General features: G+C 28.9%; 1 protein-coding gene across 1 annotated transcript in view; it reads right to left on the minus strand.

Annotated features, from left to right (window-relative positions):
* The window catches only part of LOC127279242 (uncharacterized), a 59,172-nt gene that overhangs the window by 15,563 nt on the left and 22,873 nt on the right, over positions 1 to 20,736 (minus strand). The window contains exon 2 of the mRNA XM_051301479.1: positions 19,282 to 19,376. Coding sequence (XP_051157436.1) covers positions 19,282 to 19,376 — 95 coding nt within the window. The remainder of the gene's footprint in view (positions 1 to 19,281; positions 19,377 to 20,736) is intronic.

A 20,736-nucleotide genomic window follows, 5' to 3' on the forward strand; every position in this document is an offset into this window, starting at 1 on the left:
ATTTCAAGATAATTTACTAAACTTCAGATAATTAAAAATACTTTAAGACAATTAAGGAAATTGTAGATATTATAATCTACTCTAGGATAATTTAGAATAGTTCATATTTTCGCGATACTTCAGATAATTCGGAAAATATCAGATATTTTAATCTACTTTAACATAATTTAAAGCATTTCGAGGTACTTCAGATAATACAGTATGTTACAAGATAATTGACTGAACTTCAGATAATTTCAAATGCTGCTAGATAATTCAGGAAATTAAAAAGATTTTAATCTATTTTAAAGTACTTCAAGATACTTCAGATAATACAGGATATTTCAAGATAATTTACTATACTTCAGATAATTTAAATAACTTCAAATCAATTAAAGAAATTTCTAAAATTAAAATTTACTTTCAGATAACTTAGAGTACTTTAATATAATTGACTGAACTTCAGATAATTTAAAGTACTTTAAGATAATTCGAAAAATTTAGATATTTTAATCTGTTTTACAATAATTTAGAGTACTTCAAGATACTTCAGATAATACAGAAGATTTTAAGATAATTTACTAAACTTCAGATAATTCAAAATACCTGAAAATTATTCAGAAAATTTCAGATATTTTAGACTATTTAAGATAATTTAGAGTACTTAAAGATAATTTAGATATTACAGGATATTTCAAAATAATTTACTAAACTTCAGATAATTCAAAGTACTTCAAGACAATTTAGGAAATTTTAGATATTATAATCTACTTTAGGATAACTTAGAGTATTCAGATTTTCACGATACTTCAGATAATTCGGGAAATGTCAGATATTTTAATCTATTTTAAGTTAATTTAGAGTACTTGAAGATACTTCTGATAATACAGGATATTTCAAGATAATTGACTGAACTTCAGATAATTTAGGATATTTATATTATATTTTGTTCAAATAAAACATTTCTTTGGGTGTAATACAGGATATTTCAAGATAATTTACTATACTTCAGATAGTTCAGAATACTTTAGATAATTTAGGAAATTACAGAAATTTTTAACTTTAGATAATTTAAAGTATAAGTTATAATTTAGAAAATTTTAGATATTTTAACCTATTTTAAGATAATTTTGAGTTTCTGAAGATACTTAAGATAATACAGAATATTTCAAAACAATTCAGAATATTTCAGATATAATTCAAAATATTTGAAGATTATTTAGGAAATTTTAGATATTGTAATCTATATATTGAGATAATTTAGAGTACTTCAAGATACTTTAGGTATAATTCAAGATACTTGAAATAATTTAAGATAATTCAGATAATTCAAAATTCAAAATTCTGCTAAATAATTGAGAAAACTAGAAAGTTTTTTTAACTGAGATATTCAATGCTAAGGACAATTTCTTTTGTAAGGAACCTTTAAATTTTCTTTCGGTTAGTAGAGACTATTTTGAACTCTAAAAAAAAATTTGTGTTTAAAATTTGGATTTTTGATTTAAATTTAGAACAAAGTAGAACATAAAAATCTCTTAAATTGTAATTATTACAGTTTTAGATAAATAAATTCTGATGAGAAGATAAAAATTTGCCATTAATTATAGAATTTTAGTGTATAAGATTTGGGAAAATAAATTGCGTATAACTGGTATATACTAAAATATTATTTTGCCATTCGTAAATAGTATTTATAAATAAATACTGAAATGAAAGATAAATATAACACTAAAAAAAAAAAATATTGCCAATTTGATGAAAATTATGTTTGCAGAAGTTAAATATTCGCTTGAATGATATATTTTTCTCTATCGCAGTCGAATTTACTTCATTTTTCTTTATATCCAGAGGCAAAAGAAATTATTACGTTTTACTAATTTTGGAAATTGCAGTCAGTTTGGAAAGCTGTTATTAATGCACTCGAGATTGAGTCTGCAGGAGTTTGGTTCAAAGGTGGACGTTGGGGTTTAGAGTAGTATCCAGTTTGCGTAGATAGTAAACATTGCGGCAAATTAGTTAGATGCTCGAGGGAGTTTCTCAAGCAACTCCCCACGAATCATCGCGTTGAAATCGATCTGTAATTTAATTCGATCGACGATAGGTAGTAGTAGTAGTAGTCTCTACCCTCGATTGTGCGAAACTGAGAAATAACCTACCCCACATGAATCGCTAATGAGAAATAATTTTCCTCGGACTCATTCTCCTTCGCTCCAATATATATAAGACCATATTCAAAGTTCACCTTCGTGGAATGAAAAGTTTACCTTTCGTCTTCAACCGCAAATTTTTTTTTTTTTTAACATTAAGTTGCGTTTTAGTACTCATTTTTTCCTCTCTTTAAACGATAATTTCGCTTCACCGCAGACGACGATTTTCTCAGCAATTACACCCGTCGCTCCCGAAGCTTTTCGGTCCCGTTTTTCTCCAGTTTTAATAAGACTCTTTACGATTCTTGCTTTGAATTTTACTTTCATAATTCTTGTCTAATGATCAGAAGCAATTTTCTGTAATTCATTACGCAAAAATTGTTGATGCTTTAATTAGGATCTTCGTTTTCTTTTTATGCGGCTAAAATTTTCCATATATGACAATTGAAATTTGTTTTTGATGAATTTTTTTTGGTATAAATAATGTCAAATAGTTAATAATGGGACGCATGAATTTCCCATAAAAAAATAATTACGATTAGAATTTTATTAGATTTTATTTTTCAATTTTCATTTTGAATTAGTATTCCAAAAATTGACCAATCACAATTTTCTTGATACATTCTAATTATGGTTAATTTTAAAATTCGCGCTAAAACTTTTTTGTAGGTTATGTTTGTACGGTCATTTGCAATTTCGGACTAATGGAACTTCAGTATTTTAAGAATTTTATCAAATAACAAATACTGAATTTCCATTCATCCGAAATTGCAAATGACCGTACAAACATAACCTACAAAAAATTTTTAGCGCAAATTTAAAAATTAACCAATTATAAAGTATCAAGAAAATTGTGATTGGTTAATTTGTAAAATTTGCGCTAAAAATTTTTTGTAGGTTATGTTTGTACGGTCATTTGCAATTTCGGACAAATGAAAATTCAGTATTTTAAGAATTCTATCAAATATAAATTTGGACAAATAAAAATTCGTACTAATGAAGATTTGGTGAATTGAAAATTCTGGCATTTAAAAATTCGAATCCCTTAAAATTTTGTTCTATTAATATTTTTCTAAATTAATATTCAGTTGAACTAGCATAATTGTTTTTTAATAAAAAGTTGGTAAAGAAAAATTCTGTAAAATAATAATTTTGTTAAATAAAAATTCGGTAACTAAAAATTTTGTTAAATAAAAATTCGTTTAAAAAAAAGATTCTGTCATAATTCAATAAATGAAAATTCTTAAAAAAAATAATTTTATTAAAATTCGTTAAAATAAAAATTTTAATTGATAATTTTTATAGGTTAATTCATGCGCTGCAAATAGGATATTTCCAAAGATCCTTTCGATGCTGATAAAAAATAATGAATTTCACTACTCGAATCTTATTCGTGTGCATTTTTTTAAAATGTAAAATTTCGTGACTGGAATTGCGAAAGAAATTGAATTATGTTAAGTTGAGACTTGTAGATTTTCAAGTTGAATTTGTTAGGGACAGATGTCTCTGATTCAAAGACAGGATTCAACACCTGCTATCTCGAGAAGACGAATTAAATTTATAGGTTTCTATATACAGGAAGAATAAGAAGTAATTGAGCTAAGGGAGCCACATGAAATCTATCGATTACCAATTTTGCTTTGTTACGCGCACTATATGTACAGCTGCATTTTGCCTCTTCCGTTTTTTTTAGAAGACATTTATCTTTTCAACAATTTGAGTAATTTTTTTCATATATTTTGAGCATTTAATATTCTGAGAAATATTATACATATTTCTTTTTTATTTATACACAAAACTTTTTAATTTATACTTAAAAATTTGCGTTTATAATGAATTTACGGACGACCTACATTTAAAAAGGAGAGTATATACGCGCGTTTTTATTTGAAAAGCTCAGTGAACTATAGCTCCTACCACCAAGTTTCAATTCTTCTGGAATTTTAATAGAAAACTACGTGCGTTTAACTTAGATCGATATGAAAAGTTTTCTTACATAAAAAAAGGGTTAGAAATCTTATCAAAAGGTTGTATAAACTTATGTTTATTTATTCCACGAAGTAAATAAATTTAAATGGTAATTTTTAAGTTTTTTTTTTATTTTTTATTTTTTTGCTTCTTTCGTGAAAATATACTCTTTTCTTATGAATTTCCCAAATAATGATCATTAGTTAAATTATCATTTCAAATTTTATTCGGTATAATTTTTTTTTGACTAATTTTCGTTTTTCAAATTTTAGTATTTGATACAATTTTTTTTTAATCTATTTTTTAATAACAATATTTATTTTACAGAATACAGAATTTTTTTTTTAAACAATTTTTTTTTTTACTCTCATTCAAATTAAAAACCACTTGTGCTATAAGCTCCTCCAATTATGAATGAACAATATTCCCTTACTTACCATGATGTCCTTAAAAGGTTTCCTTGACATATTATTAAATACGGTAACTTAATATTTACGATGTATTGCTCTATTTTTATGTAAAACTAGAGCAGAAATTAAAATGGCGTCGTTTTTGCCCTATTTTGACAAAAAATTACAGCACAAAATAGAATGGAAGCGTTTTTGCCATTTTTTTAAGGACAAAAAAGAGCAAAAACGGTGCAATTTTAATTTCTGCTTTACTTTTTCGGTAAAACTATATGACAGAAATTTAATAGGCGCTGTTTTTTCCCTATTTTTACTAAAAACTAAAAAAAAAACGTCGGCTTTTTAATTTCTGCTTTCATTTTTCGTGAAAGTAATGCTAAAAACGGAGCCATTTTAATTTCTGCCCTATTATTTTTTATTAAAAACTGAAGCAGAAATTAAAATTACGCAGTTTTTGCTATATTTCTACGTAAAATTAGAGCAGAAATTAAATTGGCGCCGTTTTTGTCCTATTTTTATGTAAAAATAGAGCAAAAACGTCGCGATTTAAATTTCTGCTTTACTTTTTCCATAAAACTATAGCAGAAATAAAATTGGGGCCGTTTTTGTCCTATATTTGCGTAAAACAAAAACGTCGGCTTTTTAATTTCTGCTTTAGTTTTTCGTGAAAATAAAGCTAAAAACGGAGCCATTTTAATTTCTGCCCTATTATTTTTTACTAAAAACTGAAGCAGAAATTAAAATTACGCAGTTTTTGCTATATTTCTACGTAAAATTAGAGCAAAAACGTCGCTATTTAAATTTCTGCTTTACTTTTTCCATAAAACTATAGCAGAAATAAAATTGGGTCCGTTTTTGTCCTATATTTGCGTAAAACAAAAACGTCGGCTTTTTAATTTCTGCTCTTGTTTTAAGAAAAAATAAAGAAAAAAACAGCGCCGTTTTAATTTCTGATCTAGTTTTACGTTAAAAAATAGAGCAAAAACAGCGCAATTTTAATTTCTGCTTCAGTTTTTAATAAAAAATAATAGGGCAGAAACGGTGCAATTTTAATTTCTGCTCTACATTCTCGGTAGAACTATATGCGACAGAAATTTAATAGGCGCTGTTTTTGCCCTATTTTTACTAAAAACTAAAACAAAAACGTCGGCTTTTTAATTTCTGCTTTTGTTTTTCGTGAAAATAGAACTAAAAACAGCGCCATTTTAATTTCTGCCCTATTATTTTCTACTAAAAACTGAAGCAAAAATTAAAATTACGCAGTTTTTGCTATATTTCTACGTAAAATTAGAGCAGAAATAAAATTGGGGCCGTTTTTGTCCTACATTTGCGTAAAACCAAAACGTCGGCTTTTTAATTTCTGCTCTAATATTTCAGTAGAACTATATGACAGAAATTAAATAGGCGTTGTTTTTGCCCTATTTTTACTAAAAACTAAAACAAAAACGTCGGCTTTTTAATTTCTGCTGTAGTTTTTCGTGAAAATAGAGCTAAAAAATGCGCCATTTTAATTTCTGCCCTATTATTTTTTACTAAAAACTGAAGCAGAAATTAAAATTACGCAGTTTTTAGCTTTATTTTCTACTTAAAATTAGAGCAGAAATTAAATTGGCGCCGTTTTTGTCCTATTTTTACGTAAGAATATAGCAAAAACGTAGCAATTTTAAATTCTGCTCTACTTTTTTTCGTAAATATAGAGCAAAAACGGTGCAATTTTAATTTCTGTTCTACATTTTCTGTAGAACTATATGACAGAAATTAAATAGGCGCTGTTTTTGCCCTTTTTTAACTAAAAACAAAAACGTCGGCTTTTTAATTTCTGTTCTAGTTTTTCGTGAAAATAGAGCCAAGAAGAGGGCGCCATTTTAATTTCTGCCATATTTTCACTAAAAACTCAATCAGAAATTAAAAAGACGCTTTTTTTGTTGTATTTCTACGAAAAACTAGAGCAGAAATTAAAATAGCGCCATTTTTGCCATATTTCTACAAAAAGTTATAGAGCAGAAATTAAATTGACGGCGTTTTTGCTTTAATTTTTATAATTTTTGTTACAAAATTCCGAAAAAAGGACTTCAATATTTTGAAAAATATATTCTAATCCAAAATTGCAAATGTTTGAAATACTATCGATAGAAAGTATTTGGCGCGAATTTTAAAATTAACCAATTAAAATATATCAAAAAAAAATTTTGATTGGTTTAATTTTTAAATTCGCGCTTAAATGTTTTTTTTAAGGTTATGTTTGTTCGGACATTTGCAGTTTCGGACAAATGAAAATTCGGCGTTTTAAATTTTCTGTAAATAAAAAATTCGTATAAATAAATATTTTGCAAAACAAAAATTGTATTAAATAAAGTTTTTTGTGGAATTTTGATAAGTAAAAATCCATTTAAAAATATTGAAGACCCTGTATGAGATAATTTATATTTTTTTAAATTTTCTTTCTTTTAAGTTTTCTTCTGTTTTTTGGTCGTTGATAATATTCCAGATACTCCTCGGCGTAATTCATTGAATTTTATACTTCGTTTTCTTTGTTGTCTTATCAAAAATAAAACAAAAAGAGAAATTGGTGAATTTTTGTTTGTTTGACAATGCAGTGACATTATTGGGAAGATAGTGTTAAAATAAAGACACACTGATGTCGAAAGAACGATATAGTCCTTATTCCGATGTCATTGGCATATTAACATGTTCCCCTTAGTCTGTAATGTATATATATATATAGGGTTCAGTTATCTAGATTCAGCGAGGTCTTATGCGCCTGAATTAAGGCGAGCATGTGTCTTTAGTCTTATCTTCATCAAGTGTATGCATTCACAATCATACCTTGTATGTACATGCGTGGCTGCACATTTCTTGCTCGAAATTGACACAATAACGATCTAAGAAACGAGCAACTATAACGATCTCTACTCGTACTTTTGTCTCTGTTTATTAAAAATGAAACTATACAAAGGATAAGAAAATGTAATGATTATTATTTTTTTATTCAAAAGCTAGTTGTTAATTCTTATTAATATTAAAAAATAGAAAAATACATTTTAAAAAACTACCTATTAGAAATTTTAAATAGTATTTTAGTTTAAACAAAATTAAATAGTAAATTGTTTTTTTTGTCTTTTAAGAAACTAATAATTGAAAATAGGAAATCTTGGAGTGCTGTTTTTTTTTAGTATACATTTCACGCATGCAACACCTAAGCACTTACAATGTAGGCTTAAAGGTAGACGTTCGCGTTTACTATGCGGAGCGTTTCACTTGGAATCGTAAGTACAGAGGAGGGCTTGTATCGTGAAGGTCTATTAGAGCTGTATTGCTTCTAAAACTCCCGGCTTTATTCACTCTGTGACCTGAAGAAATAAACGGAGAGAAAAATGTGAAGTTGGATAAGAAAATTTCTGGAATGTTAGACTTTTTGAGATAAGAGAGAAAAAGCTATGAAAAATTCCTTATATATTTATTGCCAATAATTATTAATTATTTTTATTCTCTTTAAAATGTATAATTAGATAATAAATACAATTATTTGTAAATTAAATATATTATTTTTTTTAAATTATAGTGGTTATTTAGGATATTTTTTGTTTAATCAAAATTCAATACAGATTTAAGATTTTAGATGTTTATTGAATTTTATAGATCTAATTTAATAGTTATATATTTTTAAATATCATCTAACTTTTGTTTACTGTCTGTAAGTTAACTTTCAATTTTCTTAATTTCCGCAGTAAGATCACGTTTTTATTTCATTAAAATTTTTATAAAATTAATGCCATAAATGTATCATAAAATTATTTACTTTTTATTTCGTTTTACTATTTCTTTTTTTGGAGTTCTTTAAAATATATTTAATTACCTATAGACCATCGGTACTTACAGTTCGACAAAATTTTGACCTACTTTAGAACCAAGAACCAGATTTTAAACTTTTCCGAAGCATTTTGAATTTGAATTCAGATTTGAATAAATTCAGAATTAACCCATGTTTTCGATGCAAAAAAAGATGTTTTTTTTACCATATTTGAGGTCTACCTTTTTTAGGTAACCTTTTTCAGAAGGATACATTTTTTTCCCAAATGTTTGTTACGGCATCTGAAAGTACTATTTTTCCCCTTGAAAGGGTGAAACGTACATTCAGATGCAGCAACGAATTTTTTCCACCAACCCTTTTAAAAAGGTTATACATTACCTCAAATATGGTAAAAAAAAAATCTCTTTTTGTCAGGTGTGGACCTTCGTAACAGTTATAAAAAGAAGAAAACAGATTTTACGAACTGAAATCGATTTGAATTTTGGAATCCTAATAGATTTTGATTCCAGAAAAAGTAACAAGATTTATGCAAATGTTTAATTTTTTTGTGAGATTTGATAGTTAGGGAAGCACAATATAATCGAGTGTAGAAATAGGGTGTGTGAATTCCATTATTTGTTCGTGAACAAGGAAGAGCGAGTCACACAGAAAGCCTCAAATTTAAAGTCCTCTCGACGCGCGAATGGCATATCGAGAGAAGTGGCTGGCCACTTTTCCGCGAAAGCCCCCGGAGCTATTTTCCCCTGTACGCGACTTCTATCTTTTTTTCTGTCTCCCTTATTTTCTTCTTGGACTAAAAAAAAAGCACGCACTTTTTTTTTTTTGATATCTAAAATCTGTATGAGAAAAAATCCGAGATTGGATGATGAATCAGGAATTCGTAAAATTGTAAGCTTAGGTGCTTTTGCAACCGCAGGCGGAATGGGTTGTATAATGCCTCGCAAACACATAACCCTAAAAACAAGGGAATCGAGAGGAGGCGATGAGGTAAGGCTCGTTACTTTGGTAGCGTGTGATAGAGGAGGAGAAAATATAGTGAGATGAAGTGAAAGAGAAAAAGGAAGAGTGGAGAGATGAGGTATAGTGGAAGAGAACCACGGCCTCCTCTACTATGCCATAAACGAAACGACGCCGCTGACGACATTTGGAACAGATAATGGCGCGAATGTGCCGCGGGGGTGAATGAACCGAGGGTCGAACTGGGTTCAGTTGGGTTGGGTTGGTATCACATCAGCTATCGATCTTATAAACGCTATGTGGCTCCCGTTGTCTTCCCATTCCATGACTTCCTTTTCCCTCCTTTACCACCCCATCATATCCTGGTGCGTCGCTTCGATTCCATTTTTGTGTCTTTCTCGTCTTCTCGCACCTTTTCCCTTCTCCTTCTCTATCCAATATACATATTAATTTTGTTATTTTCTCATATTTCTTATTCTATGCTTTATGTATTTTTATATTGTCCTCTTTTACAAAGACGCATATCCCCAAAAGTTCATGAGACAGAAATTTATATGACTGAATTTCCGCCCGGCAGAAGGAGCGGACAGAACTTTCATCTGGCAGAACATTCACTAGAAGCTATTGTTGAAATTAAAAGGATTCTTTTCAGACAGTTCTGTCCAATGAAAATTCTGCCACGTTAATATACTATTAAATAAAAATTCTACTAAGTCGAAATTTCTGTTAAACGATATTTCTGCGTCAGATTAAAGTTGTGACCCACAGAAATTCTGCTATCAACTTTCTGCCGAGCGGAAATTCTGGCAAAATGAAAGTAGTCTTACATAAATTTCTGTCTCGTGAAATTTCTATCATATGAACTTTAGGGTATTGTTACGGGCCTCGCGGTTATTAATAACGACACTTCGCAAAATCTTTGACACTTTCATTCGAACGAAATTGAATTTTTATTTAACAGTTTTTTTGATCGACAGAAGTATCAGAAAGCAGATTACTTTCAGTTGGATATAATTTTCGTCTAACTAATTTCACCTGTAGTTGAATTTTCGTTCGCCAGAATATATTAGCAGAACTTTCATTAAACAAAGCTTTAAAAGAAATACCATTTAACAGAAATTTCATTTAGCAGAATTTTTGTTTGACAGAATATTAGTGGGACAAAACTTTTATTGGACAGAAGTACAATTTAACAGAAATTTAACTTGCCAGAATTTTAATTTATCATAATATCAGTATGACAGAACATTGGTTGTACTGCAAAAATACCATTTAACAGAAATTTAAATAGGAAAATTTTTATTTTACCGAATATTAGGACAGAATTTTTATTGGGCAGAAGTACGATTTAGCCAAAAATTAACTGGACAGAACTTTCATTTGTTAGAACTTTATGGCAGACCTTTCATTGGACTAAAGTACCATTTAACAGAAATTTCGAATAGCAGAATTTTTGTTTGACAGAATATTAGTGCGGGACAGAACTTTCATTGGACTGAAGTACCATTTAATAGAAATTTTGAATAGCAGAATTTTTGTTTGGCAGAATATTAGTATGGGACAAAACTTTTATTAGGCAGAACTTAATTAGACAGAAATACCATTTAACAGAAATTTCACTTAACAGAATTTTAATTTATCAGAATATCAGTATGACAGAACATTGGTTGTACTGCAGAAATACCATTTAACAGAAATTTCAAATAGGAAAATGTTTATTTTACCGAATATTAGGACAGAATTTTTATTGTGCAGAAGTACGATTTAGCCGAAAATTAACTGGACAGAACTTTCATTTGTTAGAACTTTATGGCAGAACTTTCATTGGACTGAAGTACCATTTAACAGAAATTTTAAATAGCAGAATTTTTGTTTGACAGAATATTAGTAGGACAGAACTTTCATTGGACTGAAGTACCATTTAACAGAAATTTCGAATAGCAGAATTTTTGTTTGACAGAATATTAGTGGGACAGAACTTTCATTGGACTGAAGTACCATTTAACAGAAATTTTGAATAGCAGAATTTTTGTTTGACAGAATATTAGTGGGACAAAACTTTTATTAGCCAGAACTTAATTAGACAGAAATACCATTTAACAGAAATTTCACTTGACAGAATTTTAATTTATCAGAATATCAGTATGACAGAACTTTGGTTGTACTGCAGAAATACCATTTAACAAAAATTTCAAATAGGAAAATTTTTGATTTTACCGAATATTAGAACAGAATTTTTATTGGGCAGAAGTACGATTTAGCCAAAAATTAACTGGACAGAACTTTCATTTGTTAGAACTTTATGGCAGACCTTTCATTGGACTAAAGTACCATTTAACAGAAATTTCGAATAGCAGAATTTTTGTTTGACAGAATATTAGTGCGGGACAGAACTTTCATTGGACTGAAGTACCATTTAATAGAAATTTTGAATAGCAGAATTTTTGTTTGGCAGAATATTAGTATGGGACAAAACTTTTATTAGGCAGAACTTAATTAGACAGAAATACCATTTAACAGAAATTTCACTTAACAGAATTTTAATTTATCAGAATATCAGTATGACAGAACATTGGTTGTACTGCAGAAATACCATTTAACAGAAATTTCAAATAGGAAAATGTTTATTTTACCGAATATTAGGACAGAATTTTTATTGTGCAGAAGTACGATTTAGCCGAAAATTAACTGGACAGAACTTTCATTTGTTAGAACTTTATGGCAGAACTTTCATTGGACTGAAGTACCATTTAACAGAAATTTTAAATAGCAGAATTTTTGTTTGACAGAATATTAGTAGGACAGAACTTTCATTGGACTGAAGTACCATTTAACAGAAATTTCGAATAGCAGAATTTTTGTTTGACAGAATATTAGTGGGACAGAACTTTCATTGGACTGAAGTACCATTTAACAGAAATTTTGAATAGCAGAATTTTTGTTTGACAGAATATTAGTGGGACAAAACTTTTATTAGCCAGAACTTAATTAGACAGAAATACCATTTAACAGAAATTTCACTTGACAGAATTTTAATTTATCAGAATATCAGTATGACAGAACTTTGGTTGTACTGCAGAAATACCATTTAACAAAAATTTCAAATAGGAAAATTTTTGATTTTACCGAATATTAGAACAGAATTTTTATTGGGCAGAAGTACGATTTAGCCGAAAATTAACTGGACACAACTTTCATTTGTTAGAACTTTATGGCAGAACTTTCATTGGACTGAAGTATATACCATTTAACAGAAATTTTAAATAGCAGAATTTTTGTTTGACAGAATATTAGTAGGACAGAACTTTCATTGGACTGAAGTACCATTTAACAGAAATTTCGAATAGCAGAATTTTTGTTTGACAGAATATTAGTGGGACAGAACTTTTATTAGTCAGAACTTAATTAGACAGAAATACCATTTAACAGAAATTTCTCCTGACAGAATTTTCATTTATCAGAACATAAGTACGGCAGAACTTAGGTTATACTGAAGTATTATTTAACAGAAACACCTGACAATATTTTAATTTGTCAGAATATCAGTATGGCAGAACTTTCATTTGTCTAAAGTACTATTTTACCGAAAATTAACCGGACAAAATTTTCATTTGTCAGAATATTAGTATTTTAACGAAAAAATGTTTTTTTTATCAGAATATCAGAACTTTGATTGGACAGAAGTACCATTTAATAGAAATTTTACCAGACAGAATTTTCATTTGTCAGAATATGTCAGTATGGCAGAATTTTCATTGAACAGAATAATTAAGCAATTATTTTAAAATTTTCAGAATTCTTTTTTACTGAGTCTTAGTTCTGTTCAATGAAAATTCTGCGACACTAATATTCTGTAAAATTAAAATTCTGCTAGGTGAAATTTCTATTAAATGGTATTTCTGTCACATATGATAGTTCTGTCCAACAAAAAATTTGTTATAAAATATTTCTGCCGGATGGATATTTTATATAATCAAAGTTCTGTCTAACAGAAACTTAGCGCTACTTCCGGCGAATGAAAATTCTATCTAGCAGAAATTTCGCTATAATATTTCTGTAGCACGAAAATTCTGTTACATTAATTTCTGTCAGGATGAAATTTCTGTCATAAATTTTCGGGCATTGTTATATGCTTCTCCTTCATCATTTTTTTTCTATATTCTTATACATTTTTCCTATATTTCTTTATTATTTTCTATTATTTTCTATTATTTTCAATTATTCTCTATTATTTTTTTATTTTCTATATTTTAATTTTTAATTCTCCATCGTCGCGCATTTTATTCTCTTTTTCCCGCGTAAAATTTCTCAATTTCTTGAGATTCACATTTTTTTTCAACCTCCTCTTATATACATATATATATATATATATTCGTTTTCCATCGCGCCCTCCTCTGCTTTCCAATTCTGTTTTTTCAACCCCTTTTTTTTCTCTCCGAGGTTTTTGTGCGTATACACCTGCCACGAGATGTTAATTTTCCGGAAAATTATTTTCTCGCGGAAGCCTGTTCAAGAGAGGTTGTTGAGTAACAGGGGACCTCTTCTTAGGTCTTCACGTCGTCTTTCAAGCAAAACTCTTGGACGCGTCCTTTTATTATTATTTTTTTTTTTTCTTTATTGCGCTTTCCTTCTTTCATTCAGATTTTATTTCGTTCTTATTTTTATTTATTATTCGAATCTTTTGTTTCTCTTTTCTTATTTCTTTTGTTTGATATATATATATATTTTGTTTTTTATTTCTTTTTTTAAACCATATAAATTGTTTATTTCTTTTTTAATTTGTAATTTCATATTTTGTTCTTTTTTTCGTGGTATTTAAATATTATTTTCAGTATTTATAAAAATTGAATTTTTTTTTCATTTTAATTTATGAATTTTTTTCTTTTTGGTTTATTTTTGTAACTGGTTTTTTTTATTTATTTTAGTTTTACTATTGTGGTTTCTTGTTTTATTTCTTTTAGTTTCTGCGATTTCCTCTCTTTTACTTTCTTTTCTCTATTACTTTTATGTTTCCTTTTTATTTATTTTGGTTTTATATATCTCTCTCTCTCTTATTTTTTTTGGGTTTTTTTATTTTATTTTAATTTATTTGATTATTGTTTTATTTTTTTTTATGCGGTTTTTTTTTTATTTTTGCATATAAGTCACGTGCAGTTGAGTTGCCTATGGAATTGGTTGATTTGAATGGCTCCTTGAAGTATTATTTGGTGTCGTGCCAGGGAATCGACGACCGCACACAATATAGTAGCAACCGAGGACTTTTAATGGTGCTCCGGAGACGAGCAATGCACTTTGTGAAGGTAGTCATGCGTCCAAAGCAACAGCAACAGCGGTTCCTTCGCGGTTAGCCGATACCTATGCCGAAGCATCTGCTTGATTCTCGATTCCAAGAAAAGGAATAAATATCATCTTCTCGCTAGGGAAATCATCAAAATGGCAGTAAAACCGGACGCACCTTGCATTAAATACTGTCAAAATTTTATCATTCAAATTGTTTGCCAAGTTCAATTCTCTACTTCCCTCTTTCCGCAATTTCCTTTCGGCTTCAATTATATATATATATATGCCTCATTCTTTATTCTTCCTTGGAAATTTATAAAACTTTTCTTAAAATAAATTATTTGGAAATTAAAATTTTGATTTAGACTGTGGGTCAATTACGTAACTTTTTCCGGATTCCACATTTCGGATCCCAGATCCGACATTCCGGATTCCACTTTCCACATTCCGTATAAGGAATGTGGGATCCCATCCCAATTCCTATCTCACTTTCCACATTCCGTATACTGAATTCCGGATTCCAGATTCCGCACTTACCATATTTCGGATTCCACATTCCGTATTCCAAATTCCGCAATCCACATTCCGGATTCCACTTTCCACATTCTGCTCTCGGAATTCCACAATCCGTATTCCACATTCCTGAATCCGGATTCCACATTTCAAATTATTATTATTATTATTATTGAAACAAAATTAATCCTTAAGGCCAGGTCCAAGTCGAGTCAGCTGTTCCTTTGAAGTTTCAATGGAACAGCTGACACGACTTGGACCTGGCCTTAAAGTACGGAATGTAGAAAGTGGAATTTGAAATCCGAAATACAGAATGTGAAATATGGGATCCGGAATGTGGAATCCGGAAAAATTTACGTATAATTAGCTTCCTGTATTTGTGGATTTATCTCTCATTTTTAAACCTTGGGAATATTTATTCTTTCTGATGTATAATTTTATACTAATAATAATTACAGTATGTTCTTTTTGTATAACGGGGATATAATTATTTTAGATAAGGTTCACTCGAATTTGAAACTGATATCATTTTTACAAAAAAAAAATTAATAATCCTTATGTATTTTATGCAAACATACTTCGAAGTTAAATATTTGCAAACATGCAAAATATGAATAATGGATACTATACGAAAGAAAACTTAGTAAATACACATTATGTAAATTTTCATTAGGAAATTTGAAATGTAAATTATATAAATAAGATTGAATCGCACGAAAGTTTTTCAGTTATAAAAAAAAATGTGTACAATTTCCTATTATTGTTTCAATTTTTCTGAAATCTCAAATCCAAAAGTACAATTTTTACCATTCGATTTTTTTTGGGGGGGTGTTGCGACTGAAAATATGAAAACATTTTTTTTTTGTTCTAAAAACAAATTTTTGACTAATTCAAAAAAAAAAATTTTTTTTTTTAAATTAGTTTCTATTAAATTGAACGTTAAGTGTTGGTCTCTGTTGAAACTGGTGGGCTTATCGCACCACTTCTGTTTGACGGGAACCCGCAAGCCGTTCAATTTAGGTCGACAAGCCATCCGAACCGAGAAACGAGGCTTAATTCGCAACTCGGAGAGACGGAAGTTGGGGTGGGTCGGGGATAGGATTCCGGTGCTGTGAAGAGGGGAGGGGGGGGTGGAGAAAGGGGGATGTTTCCCAATGTAACAGACGACAAACAGAACGTTGACGTCGGATGAAGAGCTGATCGGAACTGTCAGGATTATTGTCTTGTATTTTAATGGAACTTCGGCCCGCACAAGACATGTTTCGTTGAATTAAATGTGGCGAATCGATAGTTACTGAGAATATCGAAACTCGATTCAAAATATATATATATACCTACGATTCACGTAGCTAAATGAAAGATTAATTATTCGCTCCTTGTAAAAGAAAATTATTTAAAGTATTTTTTTTTTTAAATGAAAATTATAATATTGACAGAAAATGTTGAAAAGTGAATGTTAATATTTTTACAAGAAGCAATTTTCCCAAGGTAAATATACGCGTGTAAGATAATATCTATATATATATATATATATATATATATATATATATATATCTATATATATATATATATATATATATATATATATATATACTATCCCAGGAGATAATAGAATAAATTCAGAAAATGTAAATGGCTCTCTCGAGTTCTTATCCTTCGATTCTTGATTGACTAAAAATGGATCGATATGCGATGAAGATTTTGCTTAATGAAGTTTGCGAATAATTGAAAGCCGTTACAGTAGTAACAGCATTAAGACTACCTCGCTTAATTAGCATGACTTTTGCTCCCTTCGTCTTCTTCACAAACTTCCTCTGCGCGCGGAGACAAGTTTTGCCTTTTCCTTCAAAACGAATATAATCGACGGTTTTAACTTCGGTTGAAATAATGAGAACGAAAATAAGTTTATATATGTATATCTATCTATATATATAAAAAATTGCAAGAAACAAAATTTATAAATCATTTTTGTCAATTCTTTTTTTAATTTCACATTATTTTTTTTATATTTTTTTTTTAAAAAGTTAGTAAAATATCTTTTAAGGCGATTCAAACCCTTGACATAACCTCAAAATAAAAATTGGTTTCTTCGTTTAATAAAACTGTAATTAAAATAAATTTTTGACAATCTTAAAATATAGATAAAGAAAGTAACAAAATTTATATCACTTTAGAGTATTTCTACAATGGAAAGTGAGCACCATATCTTAAAAATTCAAGACATTTTAGGGTATTTCCACAATGGAAAGAGGGCAACATAACCTCCATATTTAGGTTATTTTAGGTTTCATTCATAATAGGAAGAGAAGAACATTATTCATTAGATTGAAAATTATATCTAATGGAATTAGAAGTGAAAAAAGTATTAAAAATTAAAATCAGTGGAAGTGAATTTTCATAAAAATTTTCACTTTCACTTCCACGAATTCTAATTTTTATTCTTATTTTCACTTACACTTACTCTATTTACAATTTGCATTTATTTTAGCATTTTTATTTTCACTTTCCTAATTTAAAATCATTGCAAGTGAATATATAAGTAAAAATTAGAATCAGTGAAAGTGAAAGTTAAAATTATTGTAAAATAGGAAGAGGAGAACATAACCTTAAAATTAAGGCAACAAGTTAGCATAACTTCAAAATTTATGCCAATTTAAAGGTACTTCTACACTGAAAAATGGGCACCATAACCTAAAAATTGAGGACGTTTCAGGGTATTTCCACAATGAAAAGAGGGCAACATAACCTCCATATTTAGGTTATTTTAGGGTTTATTCACAATAGGAAGAGAAGAACATAATTCATTAGATTGAAAATTATATCATAATGGAATTAGAAGTGAAAATAGTATTAAAAATTAAAATCAGTGGAAGTGAATTTTCATAAAAATTTTCACTTTCACTTCCACGAATTCTAATTTTTGTTCTTATTTTCACGTACACTTACTCTATTTATAATTTGCATTTATTTTAGCATTTTTATTTTCACTTTCCCTAATTTATAATCATTGCGCAAATGAATATATAAGTAAAAATTAGAATTAGTGAAAGTGAAAGTTAGAATTAATGCAAAATAGGAAGAGGAGAACATAACCTCAAAAATAAGGCAATGCCAATTTAAAGGTACTTCTACACTGAAAAATGGGCACCATAACCTAAAAATTGAGGACGTTTTAGGGTATTTCCACAATGAAAAGAGGGCAACATAACCTACATATTTTGGTAATTTTAGCGGTATATCCACAATAGGAAGAGAAGAATTTATTAGATTGAAAATTAATTATAATTTTGAAGTGGATGTGAAACTATTATTAAAAATTAGAAGTGATTTTTTATATTAGAAATAATTGAAGTAAATTTTTACTCTAATTTACACTTTTATTTTGAATTAATTCTAATTTTCGTTTTCATTTTCACTTTCAATGATTAAAAATTAAGGGAAAAATTATAATTAGTCAAAGTGAAAGTGAAAATATATTATAATTTAAAATTAGAATCAGGTGTAAATGAAAGTGATAGTAGTTAGAATTAGTGCAAAATAGGAACAGAAGAACATAACCTTAAAATTAGGTCAAGAAAGTAACGTAACTTTAAAATTTATGTCATTTTAGGGTACTTCCATAATGGAAAGAGGAGAACGTAACCTCAAAATTGGGTCAAGAGGCGAACATATCTGAAAATTATTTAAATTTCACAGATTAAGAGGCAAACATAACCTCAAACTTAGGTCAAATAAATAATAATAATAATAATAATAATAATAATAATAATAATAATAATAAAGGTAAATTGAATAAAAAAACAATTTTGTAGAGATATACACAGCATGTACATATTAATGATTGAATAAGAGCAATTCGCAAAATACTGTTAATTTCCTTAAAAGCAGGGCACTTTCACTTCTGGTTAATTAACACTTGTCCATTGTTAATTTAACATTAAGCGTGTCAGTATTGTAATTTTAAATAAACGGTTGTCAATCAAAATATATGCGTTAAAAAAAAAAAATAAAAAGAGAAACATATGGAGAATGAAGAAAGTCGATATCGCACGCGCGGGTCAGGTGTATAGAGAGGAAAAAGAGAGGAAGGAAGTGCGGAGATAACTGCGAGGCTCTCCGCAGAGAATAACCGCGGACATGGAGCGCTTGATTTAACGGAAATTCCATCGTTGAGAACGAGGCACTTTGATAACACAAAAGCAAGGCTTTAAAACGCTACCGAGGGAATCTTCTTTCACCTTCAGCAAGCGACTGTGTGCGGATCGTACAAACCGTCGTCTTGTAATTACGCAGCATCGCGTAATGAAATCCGTTCTGACCTCGGCCAACGGGAACTCATTAACAGTAGGTTATGCGATGATGGTGCGTTTACATAGCGATCTTTGAACTTATGATCCGAGTAATCTAATAAGATTGTTTAGAAGCTTTTAATTCGTTCATATTATGCGCTATTTGTTGGATAATTTTGTATAAAAAAAAAAATAAAATAAATAAATTATATTTATTAACACATACAAAAGAGAAGGAAAAATTTTCAAACTATTTTTATTATCAAGTGCGTTATTATAATTTAGGGACAAATTATCATAAAACGAAATTTTTTCCAGTGGAAAATACTAAACTTTATTACCCAGTCATATTACAGTTTTGTATGTTTATAATGCCTCTTTATACCGTTTAATATTATGCAGTAAAATTTCATACTTTCTTTTTTTTTGACTTTAATATTTTTATCCATAAACATTTTCATTTAATGACCTCTTTTTATGCAAAAATGTGTGACACACATTGATACAGATTGTTGACATTTTTATTATTCCTTTACATTGGTGGAATTTAGTTTTTTTTTCAAAAAATTTTTGTTTGAATTATATTTAAAAATTTATTTTATCAAATTTATCATTCTGTAAATTTTTTCGATAATTAATATAAATTATAGAGCAAAACATGTTAAACACTGCTATATGGTTTTTATTCCTATGGGAGTAAAAGTTTTGAGGTTAAGAATCGACTCCAAAAAGTTGTAGATTTAATATTCTTTTTCTATTTTTCACTTTCACTTCCACTAATTCACTCTTATTTTCAATTTCACTTCCACTTAATAAAAGTTAGTGAAAATGAAAATGAGAGTGAAAATTAGAATCAATGGAAATGAAAATTTTACTTTTATTTCACTTTCACTTATAAATTTTGAGGTTATGTTCGTTTCTTGATTAGGGGAATTTGAAGTTTTATGTTTGTCCGACATAGCCTCAAAATCCAACGGTCCCTTGACCTATGTCCTTGAATTTTGAGGTTAAGTTTAAATTAAGGCCTTGAATCCTGGAAACCTATGCCCTAGAATTTTGAGGTTATGTTTGATCTCTGACCTTCAATACTGAAACCCTATGTCCTTGAATTTTAAGGTTATGTTTGATCCATTACCTTGAATCCTGGAGACCTAGGACCTTGAATTTTGAGGTTATGTACATTATAATACTAATATAGGTAATTATATGGGTCGTTCCACGTCAATTAGCCTGTGGCTTTGAGGTTAAAATGAGAACTACAATACTAATAGGTGTATGTATAGGTCATTCCATATCAAGAGTAACTTAACTAACCTAACCTAACCTAACCTAACCTAACCTAACCTAACCTAACCTAACCTAACCTAACCTAACCTAACCTAACC

Source organism: Leptopilina boulardi, unplaced genomic scaffold (assembly GCF_019393585.1).
Source record: "Leptopilina boulardi isolate dan_hultmark-lab unplaced genomic scaffold, ZJU_Lbou_2.1 LbouV2_214, whole genome shotgun sequence".
Taxonomy (NCBI): Eukaryota; Metazoa; Arthropoda; class Insecta; order Hymenoptera; family Figitidae; genus Leptopilina; species Leptopilina boulardi.